Source organism: Silurus aristotelis (assembly GCF_946808225.1).
Source record: "Silurus aristotelis genome assembly, chromosome: 6".
Taxonomy (NCBI): Eukaryota; Metazoa; Chordata; class Actinopteri; order Siluriformes; family Siluridae; genus Silurus; species Silurus aristotelis.
Window position 1 is genome coordinate 874,865 of NC_139579.1, and position 12,500 is coordinate 887,364.

At 41.9% G+C, this 12,500-nt stretch overlaps 2 protein-coding genes and 1 long non-coding RNA gene across 3 annotated transcripts in view; all 3 read left to right on the forward strand.

The window, feature by feature from the left end:
• Window positions 1-2,985: 2,985 nt before the first annotated feature.
• Window positions 2,986-8,689, forward strand: desi1a (desumoylating isopeptidase 1a). Its single transcript, XM_083545192.1, has 6 exons — window positions 2,986-3,268; window positions 4,433-4,454; window positions 4,551-4,620; window positions 4,710-4,819; window positions 5,187-5,309; window positions 6,331-8,689. The coding sequence occupies exons 1-6, from the start codon at window positions 3,001-3,003 to the stop codon at window positions 6,422-6,424; spliced, it is 687 nt and encodes a 228-aa protein (XP_083401318.1). The 5' UTR covers window positions 2,986-3,000; the 3' UTR covers window positions 6,425-8,689.
• Window positions 8,690-10,371: 1,682 nt separating this feature from the next.
• The window catches only part of napsa (napsin A aspartic peptidase), an 8,385-nt gene continuing 6,256 nt past the window's right edge, over window positions 10,372-12,500 (forward strand). Inside the window, exon 1 of the mRNA XM_083545147.1 lies at window positions 10,372-10,580. Within this exon, the coding sequence (XP_083401273.1) occupies window positions 10,516-10,580 (65 nt within the window). The 5' untranslated portion in view covers window positions 10,372-10,515. The remainder of the gene's footprint in view (window positions 10,581-12,500) is intronic.
• LOC310728084 overlaps window positions 10,379-12,500 on the forward strand; it is a 72,290-nt gene continuing 70,168 nt past the window's right edge. The window contains exon 1 of the long non-coding RNA XR_014534176.1: window positions 10,379-10,417. This is a non-coding gene — a long non-coding RNA (uncharacterized lncRNA). The remainder of the gene's footprint in view (window positions 10,418-12,500) is intronic.

Genomic DNA, 12,500 nt, shown 5'->3' on the forward strand with positions numbered 1-12,500 from the left:
TAGTCACTGGGATCAATGGTGATCAGTGATTGGTTGAACTTTAAAATAGAGACCTTCAGTGACCTCCCCACATCCCCACATCACTTCACTCCTCACATTTATGAAGTTCACACAGCTTTGTTACACCCTTTCATTTACCCTGAACTCTCGTCTCTCCAGTTCTTCCTGGAAATCATCAACTCTCCTGAGTCTGAAGCAGTGAACCTTCTATTAACTAACTGCCTCTTTAACAGTGAACGTTTATGAGACGTTTCATTCTTCCTGCAACCCAGATGTAGTTAACAGAGAAACGCTTTCTCATGGGGGTTTTACCATCTACTTATTTGAGAACTTCTCGATCAGGCATTAGGGACAGAACCTGAATGTCAGGGAGAGTTCCAGATTTCCCTACACACTTTGATCTACATGATTTTTATTATGTTGACTTCTTTCTTTTTTTATTTTTGGAAACCAAATGGCTGCTATCCAAAGTCCCGGGAGGAGCACTGATAAGTGTTTTGTTCAAAGGTCTGAGTAAAAGTGAAAGCCAGACTGCACAAACCGAAACTGAGAGCAATTTACAGACACAGAACATCAGCTCAAATCATCAACATCTGTTTTTTTTTTAGAAGGTGCATTGTCACGCAATGAACGTGGAGTAGTGGTTCAGCTGGAAGCTCCGCCGCCTCACAGGTTCACTGCTGGTCAGATCCTGAGACCAGGGGACTGTTTGTATGGATTAAGACTTTGTCCTCTGGATACTGGTTTCACTGTGTAGCCTTGTGGGATTCCAGGATACCAACCTGTTTTTTACCTGGTTGGAGTTTGGGAATATAAAGTTAAAATCTCTACTACAAATCTGAATTTGTAACCAATTAGCACCCAGTGAGGTCTGAACTCTAACTGGAGTGAGAAAAGCAGGAAAACTGAATAAAGAGAAAGACTCCAGTGTAAAAGGGATGATGAAGCCTCCACATTCCATCACTGCTGATTGTTTACGCTTTGACCATGACCATGGGAGAGTCTTTGCTGGAAATAAATGAACTAAAGCAGCGAGATATTCTACACGTTAACAAACCACTTTGTTCCTTTTCTGACGATACATTTTATTAGAAACAACTGCATGTTAATGTGGTTTTCTAATCGGCCAATCAGGTGGCAGCAACGAAGAGTGAAGTATAATGTAAATGTAGGTCAGGAACCTCTGGTAATTTTCACATGGGGGAACACCTGGTTGGATTTCCACCTAAATGTCAGTAAAGTGTAAACAGAAGATTGTGAAAAACAAAAAAACATTGTATAATTGACAGGTCTGTGGGTGGAAACCTGAATCAGAGAAGAATGACCTGATTGGTTCAAACTGCCTGGAAGTCTACAGTAACTCAAATATAATCACTCTTTATATCTGTGATGAGCAGAAATGCATGAATCAGAATAAAACCTTAAGTTAAATGATCTACAGCAGAAGACCACATCAGATTTATAGCATTTCACTAACATTTTGAATCTGAGGCTTTCATGGCTACAGAGTATGAGTGTGCTGAGATGTTTCACTGCTCAGCTCAGCTGGTTGTATGGAGTTACTCTGACGTTATATGAGTTAGTGTACCCTTCTTCTCAAACCTGCTTCCATAACATCTGAAGCACACAATTATATAGGACATCACTGCAATTTTTTTTTACAATCGTCCTATGAGTGAAGATCCCCAGAATTACGATGCTCCTGCCTGCACACAAACCTGAGCTGCATGAAGACATGGTTGTTGGTGTGAAGGTTGGACTGGAAGAACTCAAGTGTCCTGCACACAGACCTAAATCCTAAACCTTCTCACCTGCACAAACATGTTAAATGAAACTCCTCCATTTGATCTCACTAACACTAAAATGAAAGATTAGTGATCCCCACAGAATCTAGTGTAAAAGTGGAATCAGATGGTTGTGATGGTCAGGGTTGCCCGTAACCATGACAAGCCAAGCATGTCACCCTGAGGTCTTCAGTGGTGTCCTTCCCAAAGTCAATTCACCTCTCGATCCCATCATCATGAGAATGAATGTCATTACCAAAGCAAGAAACTCAATGAACACAATTCCACACGTCTCCTTTCACAGGAGCCTCCACGTACATACATCATCTCCAGCAGAAGCATCCATATTCACCTCGTCACATCACCCCGGGGGTTTTCTGCAGTTTTCCTGGGGATTTGAAACAAAGGCAAATTGTATGTTTTTGTGCAGGAAAGAAAACACAGACGTTTCCTCACGATGTCCAACCTTTCTTGAAAAATCCGTCTTGTAAGTAAGTCGACCAAATCAATTTTTTCTCCTCTGCCAGTCGTTGACGACAGCTGTTAAATCCACATGAATATATATGAGCTTGTGCAGTTCGATACAGATGTGGTTGGTGAACTCTGAGTAGTGACGTTCTCTCGGACCCTCCAATTACAGGAGGTGAAAATGACGACGTTATTGGACGCCTGCTGGATGGCCCCGGAGTTGCCATCTCAGAATCTGATTGGTTAAAGCAACATCTACAAGCAACATGGATTTGAAGCTACGAAGAGCTCACCCTGTTCATTTCTGCTGGATACCTTTGACCCTGGAAACATTTGATGTGACGTCTGAAATCTGATTGGATAAAAACTCTGTCCTGAATGCGATGAAATGAATAGTTTGCTACAAACTCGTGGACGACATTATATTAAAACATGAGTCAGTGATTCTGATCATCAGAGAAGCTCTTGCTGGATCTGGTGCTTCATCCATGTGGCCTGCATGTCACCGTGTAGATCATCGACCCATATAATATTCCGCAATATCCCATTAGCATCCAGATTTCCTGTAATAATCATCTTGCAGTTGTGTTTCAACCTGATCTAAATCCTTTTTTTTTCTTTCATTTGGTTTTCTGAGTAAGTATGAGTCAACTCCAGTGTGACTCAACCTGCACCATCTCCATCCATCCCTCCATCCTTCAGAGTTCTCCCTGAGGCAGCATGATTGACTCCCCGACTGTCCAATCATATGTTTGAAAGTAGGCGCGACCAACCAATCACGTATAAGGAGGCGGGACCAATCCTGCTCCTGTCCAATCAGCGCGCAGGATGCGGCAGTGGCGGTGCGGAACTCGACGCCGCTCTTGATGACTTGCTGTTCATTTTGTGGTTTTCCTCACACCAGCATAGCAACCGGGAAACAAACATGGATGGAAACAGTACAGCGTTTCACGTTCAGCTTTACATCTACGACCTGTCAAAGGGAATAGCGCGCCAGCTCAGCCCGATAATGCTCGGTGAGCTTCAGAATAAACCCTGACATGCTAATGCTAATGCTACCGCTAATGCTAACACTAGGCTCTCCGTTCTGTAGCTGGGTGGTCGCTATGGCAACAGCGTTCCTCGCGTTCATAATTTCACGATTCTTTATGTCAAGAGGGAAAATAAAACACTTTTAGTGTTCAAATTAGTGACACAGCAGCTTCGGGACACAACCGGCCGAAAAGTTCACAAAGAAAATCTCAATTTTCTTTTTTTTTGGTTGTGTCAGAATGCGATGTCTCAAAGTCTCGCGAGATTTAGATCACGTTGATCTCATAGATACAGGAAGTCTCGCGATATTAGAACAGATGCTGCATCTATAAAAAAAAAAAAAAAAGGAAATATTAAAGGGAAAAGGTTAAATAAATCTAATAAAATAATGATATATTTATAATTTTATATATATATATATATATATATATAATTTATAAACAGGTTGCACACATGATAAATTCATATAAATAAATGGGAAAAAAAGAAGGCCAGGAAGAAAGAAGATGGATAGAAAGAAAGTGGGATGGAAGAGAGAAAGAGAATGAAAGATTGGATAGGCAAAATTAGAAAGGAGAAAAAATGTACATGTTTATATTGAGAGAGAGACTCGAGCAAGACAAAAGATAGAAGAAAGCAATAAACAGATATACAGACAAAATAAATACACGAATAGAAGAAAGAAGAGAGGAGAAATCATCTTTCGGCTGCTCCCGTCAGGGGACGCCACAGCCGATCATCTGTCTCCATACCCCCCTGTCCTCTACATCTGTCTCTTACAAACCCATAGAGAGGAGAAATAAATATATAAATAAAAAGAGAATATGCAGAAAGATGAGTGGAACTGAGAAATAATACCTGAAATAGAAAGGAAAACGATCAGGAAGCTGAAAAAAAAAGTAAAGAATTGGAACAGGGATGGATTAATGGATAAAAAAGAGAGGGAATGGAGGTGAGGGAAAGACAGACCTAAAAAGAGAAGAGAAGGACAGAAAGAAAGATGAGCAAATCTGTTCTCGTTGTTGTGCACAAGCCCCGCCCTCAGTCTTTAAGCCTCTGCAATGTCATAATGACATGATGAGATTATGTCATAATGATAATCTTTTTGAACCCCATGACCTCATTTCCTGTTTGTTCTTCTGTTACAGGGAAGCAGCTCGATGGTATTTGGTAAGTTGTTGGCTAACAAGCAATTCTGAAACTGGAGACTCCTTCCATAGATGTAATCCAAGCAAATACTGTGTTTGTGTGTGGGTGTGTTTTCAGGCACACTTCCATTGTGGTTTATGGTGAGGAGTTCTTCTTCGGTGGTGTGGGGATCTCCAGCTGCCCTCCGGTAAATGTGTGACATCACAGCGCCAAACCGGCAGATTTAAAAACTCAGGTGAAGACAACATTTGGGAAAAATGTGTGTGTGTGTTGCAGGGCGGGACGATGCTCGGGCCACCCGATTCAGTGGTGGAATTGGGGAGCACAGAGGTGAACGAGGAGATCTTCATGGACTACCTGTCATCACTCGGAGAAACCACATACAGGTGTGTGTGCGTGTGGTAAATCAGACGATGTTTACTGGTGCGTTCCCCCGATTGGCCAGAAGGAGGCTCCAGTGTCTGTGCTCTCGTCAGAAATCGCTCCACTCAGGCTACCTTCTTGTTAACTGGATACTGAATCTCAGTGTGGACTGAAGAACAAAATCGAGAGAGAAACGTGTTTACAAACGTGTACATGGTCTCAGGGTTCTCACAGGAACGGTTACATCACTTCCTGTTTGTGTAACACTCCTTACTCTGGACTATTGGTGTGTGCTAGATTTCAAGTGTATAATCTGATTGTGCTCTTTCTTCTATCTTCACTGTGTGTGTGTGTGTGTGTGTGTGTGTGTGTGTGTGTGTGTGTGTGTAGGGGCGAGAGATACAGGTTGTTTGAGCACAACTGTAACACCTTCAGCAACGAGGTGGCTCAGTTCCTAACAGGCCGAAAGATTCCGTCTTACATCACGGACCTGCCAGCAGAAGTGCTCTCCACGTACGTCTTCTCCTCACACACACACGCACACACACACACACACACACACACACACACACACACACACTCACACTCACACTCACACACACACACACACACACACACACACTCACACACACACACACACACACACACACACACGTCAGTTCATTTGCTTACATTTGTATTATATCTGATGAACCACGTGAACCTCCGGGTTTCCTCAGAGTCTTAATTCCTGCAGCACGTTAGATTGGGTTTGGTGGTTTGTTTATGTGGTACTTGTAGTTCTTTCTTTCGTGGGTCCAAATATAATACGCTTTATTACAACTACTAATGAGATCAACATGCAACAGCCAATCAGCTTCCTGCTCTAAAGACACGTTTTATTATTCAGTGATGAGAAAGTGTGAGTTTAGAGACACTTGGCTTGGAATGATGAAATGAGTGGCGGTGGTTAACAGTGTGTTTGTGTGTGTGTTTGTGCGTGTGTTTGTGCATGTGTTTGTGCGTGTGTTTGATATTGTGATTTAAATCTCAATGCTCTTTAAAAAGTCGTACATGTGACTTAGTGAAACCTGCAGAAACCCTGAGATCCTCCCGACCTCGCGCATCAGCCCAGCGCTCTGCAGCAACACGCCTCTAAATTTAACGCCAGGTGTGTGTGTGTGTGTGTGTGTGTGTGTGTGTGTGTGTGTGTGTGAAATTTCCAGTCTCTCTGTACCGCAATAAACACTCTTTTAACACAGCAACCCATGAAGAGTCCCAGAATAAATGCTGTGAAATGTGCTCTGTCACATCATCAGAGATGTTCGCTTCACACACACACACACACACACACACACACACACACACACACACACACACACACTGTGACATGCGGTGGATCACAGTTCAGGATAATTATATATGACTTATAATTATTATGATTATTATTTTAAGTTTAACTCTGTGTGTGTGTGTGTGTGTGTGTGTGTGTCTGTGTCTGTGTGTGTGTCTGTGCTCGTGTGTGTGCTCGTGTGTGTATGTGTGTGTATTTCAGGCCATTTGGGCAGGTCCTGCGGCCGATCCTTGACTCCATCCACATTGCGCCCCCTGGTGGAAGCGTTATCAACAGCCAGAATAATCACAGCTAGGTGTCTTTCACCAGCTCCACACACTCACACACACACACACACACACACACACACACACAAAACACATAGGCTACACACACACACACACACACACACACACACACACACACACACACACACACACACACACACAAAACACATGGGCTACACACACACACACACACACACACACACACACAAAACACATGGGCTACACACACACACACACACACACACACACACACACACACACACAAAACACATGGGCTACACACACACACACACACACACACACACACACACACACACACACACACACACACACACACACACACACACACAGTCTCAGACTCACAGGCAGCTTGTGTTTGTATGTAAAGGGTCATGCTGGGTTGAGACTCGGGGATCAGTTCTCCTGTTGTACAGACACACGACTCGAGTCCTCGCCTCTGATCCTTACGCCTCAGTCCTGAAGCCACAGTCAGGTATCTTATCACCTTCCACTGACTGACCACACAAAACAAATCACCTAGCACACCCATGAAATAGAGACGGAATCCAGCAAGCAGAAGATGAGCTGTGGATCTGCCAGTGTGGATCTACTGCTTTTGGTCTTCAGACATCTCTGTCTCACTGGACAGCATTTTGAGCAACCTAAGGAAGAAATTTAGCCATTTAACTGTGGGATAAGTCACTTTATTTATTTTATAATTCATTAAACACCTACATTTCATGACTAAAGAAATCTTCATTTAACTCACAGTCCAGATGTGCATTTCACCCCCAGATCTTCAGTCACCAGCAAGTCTACAGAAATCATCAGTATAATAGAGAAGTGCAGAAGATCAGAGCTGCATCACACACAGGATCTCATCCAGAGAGAATAAACATCACTAACACAACAAACACAATGATCACAATTCAACACGTCTCCTTTTACTGGAGCCACAACTGCACCTCCACATACATTATCATACACACACACACACACACACACACACACACACACACACACACACACACACACACACCATCTCTAACAGAAGCCTCGACATTCACCTCATCTCATCACCCTGTGTTTCTGTAGTACTTTAAACCCCCCGGGGATTACGGTCTTCCCAGGGATTTGAAATGAAGGTAAATTGTGTATTTTTGCGCTGGAAAGAAAACGCAAAAGTATAAATGGGTTAAAAAAAACAGCTGTGTGGAAGTGATGAAGGTGACCTTTCCTCATGATGTCAAGCTTTTTTTTTTCCAAGTCCATCTTGTAAACAAGAGCATCTGTGATCAAATCAGTTTCTTTTCCCCTGTCAGAGCTCTGACTAGTCCCACAAAGCCCCAGTTTGATCGGAGCCCCAATTTGATCGGAGCTTCAGTTTGATCGGAGCCCCAATTTGATCGGGGCTCCAGTTTGATCGGAGCTCCAGTTTGATCGGAGCTTCAGTTTGATCGGAGCCCCAGTTTGATCAGAGCTCCAGTTTGATCGGAGCTCCAGTTTGATCGGGGCTCCAGTTTGATCAAAGCTCCAGTTTGATCAGAGCTCCAGTTTGATTGGAGCTCCAGTTTGATCGGAGCTCCAGTTTAATCGAAGCTCCAGTTTGATCAGAGCTCCAGTTTGATCGGAGCCCCAGTTTGATCGGAGCCCCAGTCTGATTGGCCATGAATCCCTGATTGTGGCACTTCTTGAGCATTCTCACAAAGCACACTTTCTCATCATAACTCCAGCATGTTATTTCTAATGCAGCAGGATCTCCATAGAAACGGCTTCCATTGCACAATAACACCTTTCTACACTTTAAACATAGGCACAATAAATCTCTTCTTACAGCTGTGTTGATTGAGAGCGACAGTATTGACGCGTCCTGTATCCTGCTCTCGGCTCTCAAATCAACTATTTATTATCTTTCTAATGTTGTTCTGTAAATCTTTAAGAAACCGAGCGTCCATTTATTTGCACATTGTTTCAACTCCTGACTTCTTTCCTGTGTGTGTGTGTGTGTGTGTGTGTGTGTGTGTGTGTGTGTGTGTGTGTGTGTCAGAAGTTGCCATATTACAGTATTATTCTTTGATCTGATCTGCACTGGTCATGATGTAACCGAATTTATTACAATTTCTATTTATTAACAATAATGTAATAAATTAAAGGATGTATTAATTTGCCATAATTATTGATGTATTTATGATTCATGCAGCGTGTAGTGTGTATTTAAAATGTAATATTATATTGATATTATTATTCTATCATACAAATATATTCATCTGAATAAAGAGAAGCAGATATGATCACGTGTGTGTCGCTCGGTCATTCAATTAGAGATAAAGAACTGATAATCATCAGAACACACGGTTTATTTTTAAATAATTCAATGTTGTGTACACACCCTGATTAGCATAATATTATGACCCCCTGCCTAATATTGTGTTGGTCCCCTTTTGCTGATAAAACAGTCGTGACCCGTCGATCATCAACAGCATGAACTTCTTCAGCGGTTTGAGCTGCAGGAGATCGTCTGTTGGATTGGACCACATGTCCAGCCTTCACTCCTCATGTGCGTCAATGATCCTCTGCCGCCTATGACCCTGTCGCCGGTTCACCACTGTTCCTTCCCTGGAGCACTTTTGATAGCTCCTGACCACTGCAGACCAGGAACATCTACAAGAGCTGCAGTTTTGGAGACGCTCTGATTCAGTCGTCTAGACGTCACAATTTTGTCAAACTCTCTCAAATCCTTTTGCCCATTTTTCCTGCTTCTAACATCAACTTTGAGGACAAAATGTTCACCTGCTGCCTAATAAATAAATCCACCCACTAACAGGTGCCATGATGAAGATCATCAGAGTTCTTTACTTCACTGCTCATAATGTTAGAATGTTATACCTGATCAGTGTTCATATATAAACATATATAATATCATTTACTGAACAGATTCACTTTAAACACTAGAATTTATATGTTGTTTAAATTCTAGTATATAAAACTTAAAAAATAGATTTTTCTCTGGAGGTTAAGACTCGGTCAGAGATGCTCTCTTTGAATTGACACTATGTGAATATCGTGTCATCATCTCATCTCAGGACCTGAATCCCACTGAACCCATGCAGAGATGCAGCATAGTGAAGGACATTCACATTCACATGCACAAACCTCAGTTTTACATGTTCTGGAGGGAGGTGTGGAAAAGGATCCTTCGTCCAGTCTTGTGAGGTCTACCAGAAAATGATCCGGTGTTGTGATTTTTCTCCAGTGAACAGCAGGTGGCGTAATATATCGAATCTAAGTGAACTGTTGGTGTAATAGGAGACACTTTTCTTTTGTAGAGCGCTTTTAACAATGCACAATGTCTCAAAGCAGCTTTATCCCTGAGCGCTAACAAAACTATGTATATGTTTATTTCTTTATAATTGTAATTGTAAATGATTGTAAGTTTGTCCCTAATGAGCGAGTCAGTGGTGATTCCCTGAGATGGCATGAGGAGGAAGCCTTGAAAGGAACCAGTCCCACAAGGGAACCCATCCTCATCATATACTGATTACTATTCATTACAGTTTAGCATTGTTAAGGTGGGAAGTGATGGTGGTCCTGAGCACATTGTAACAGACTGGTGACATTAAATACAGTCCAAATCCATTCTCAAAGTTCTTGAGTTGCTCAGTAACTTCATGGATCTTTAGGGTGTTGATGGACCCACCCCCAGCAGTTTGTTGAGGAAAAAATAATCCAGTGGATTTCATACATATAATTAAATGTTATTCATGTAATCAATAGGATAAAGTTACATATTCTATTCTATATTCTATTCTACTGTATTATAGACCCTAACCCTAACCCTATACACCTACATTATGTAGAATAAACAAGTCTGAATAAATAAACTAAACTAAAAGAAATAAAACTATTTGACATTTTTAAACGATCTTATTTGATTGACATCAGCAGGAGCCAATCAGCAGCCCCGGAAGGAAGGGAGGAGGTTTCCGAAGCTGAATGACGGAAGAGTTTCAGTCGCAGTTTGTGTATAGAGAGAGAAAGAGAGAGAGAGAGAGAGAGAGAGAGAGAGAGAGTTTGTTAGTTTTGTCAGTTTTGTCAGTGTTGTTGGTTTCAGGGGTAAATCATGGAGAAACTCGGATTAATTTGCGGATTGATGATGTTTGTTGTGAGCGGCGACGCCATTATCAGGTAATTACTATTAATATATAATAACTCATCTAATTATGAACATATTTTTTTAGTTTTTTTGTGTGTTTTTGAGGAGAAATCTGCCGTGAGCGACTTGTCATTTGACTGTGTTTATTTGTGATGCTTGAGTTTTTTGAGAAGAAAGAAATCACTAATAAGATGCTAAATGGATTGTGAGATGTTGTATAGGTTGTGTGTTGTATAGGTTGTGTGTTGTATAGGTTGTGTGTTGTATAGGTTGTGTGTTGTATAGTTGTGTGTTGTGTGTTGTATAGGTTGTGTGTTGTATAGGTTGTGTGTTGTGTGTTGTATAGGTTGTGTGTTGTATAGGTTGTGTGTTTGGGATTAAAACACAAAGCCTGGACGTTGTTCCATTCTTCACTTCACTTCACATCTCTTCAGATTTTTTGAAACCTGTGATTAGAATCACTTTCGGTTTCGGTTCTCTCTTGATTTCCGGTGTTAGTGCAGAGATGAGGGTCCTGCTCTCGACCAGCTTCCTGTCTTTACTCCTGTGTTGGTGTTGGAAGTGAATGCACTGCAGTGATGAGAGTTCAGGCTTGAATTCGCTCTTCTGTCAATTCTGACCCCAAAAAACTAATAATGTGTCAACAAGATTTCAGTGAAGGTTCTAAAGCGACTCAGAGAAGGATGTTGTGTTCAGACCCCGAGAGCAGATCTGCATCATACACCTGAGGCACAGTGCATTCAAAACTCAAACTCAGGATTCAGAGGTTCTTCCTGGAGGTGTCATCTAATTTGTGACCAATATTTGATATGTAGAATCATTTCTCCTCACTTCAGAGACCGAGGCGTGTCCTCAGAGTCACATAGAATAGAGATTAACATGGCAGAGGCAGAGCTGCACCTTCCTGCAGACAGAGCAGGAAAAAAACATCTGCTTTTTTTCCATGTGTAGGTTTAATGTATTATATCGTTTCCTCTGCATCGAGATGTGAATCGCACCGGCCTCAGTAACAGAGATGCGCATCAATAATACCAGAGTGGAAATTCCTCATCGTCCCATAGAGCTTTACTGTAGCAGGAACTAAACTCTGAGCCAGTTCTCCTTTCTGTTACACACACACACACACACACACACACACACACACACACACACACACACACACACACACACACACGAATGTTTCTATGCTTCTATGTTGACGAAATCAATCTATAAATATCCAGAACTTTATATACTTTAGCTTTTCGTTTCTCCAAACATTCAGCTGAAATAAAGTTGCTTTATACTTGTCACATGTTCTTTACCGCACAGTGAAATTCTTTTTTCTCATTTTCCAGTGGCAAGTGGCAGCTTGGTGGTGATTTGAGTTTGGGAACTTCCGATCCAAAGTCCAATGCCTTAACTGACCTGTAGACCAGAAAAGCAGAGCCTCAACCACTGCGCTCTCACTTCCCTGAATACTTTGCTGTGAATTTTGTAAAACTTGCTAAAAAATTCTTCACCAGTTGAAGATTTCTTCATAATGCAGTTCATCCCATAGCAGTTCAATGTGGATTTAGGTGCAGTGACTGGGCAGGTCATTCCATGATGGATATCACTCCAAATAAAATTAGCTCTCTACATGTTACAGAGCTTGTGTTTTAAGCTACGGCTCATCGTCTTGTACGATGAAACCGGTTCCAACGAGTCGGTCATTTCTAGTATGGAATAGTAGTCACGTTGGATCAGGATTCATTTTCAATTTCTGGAGTAAGTCTCCAACCTTCCCTGCTCTGAAACAACCCCAAACCCAGTGGTGGGCCATCAGCAGCTGTACCACCGAGCATAAGTTCAGGTTGGAGTTTTTATCCAATCAGATTTCAGCCGTCACATTAAGTATTTTTATAAGGCCTTCACTCTGAGCACTGTGCACTTTTTTTAGTCTAAACTCTACGTTTTTTTGAAGCTGTTCC

Coding starts and splice junctions, on each gene's coding strand:
- desi1a (XM_083545192.1), top strand. CDS start 3,001: ATGTTTGAAAGTAGGCGCGACCAACCAATCACGTATAAGGAGGCGGGA. Junction 3,269..4,432: donor GCTCAGCCCGATAATGCTCG/GTGAGCTTCAGA, acceptor CTTCTGTTACAG/GGAAGCAGCTCGATGGTATT. Junction 4,621..4,709: donor GGATCTCCAGCTGCCCTCCG/GTAAATGTGTGA, acceptor TGTGTGTTGCAG/GGCGGGACGATGCTCGGGCC.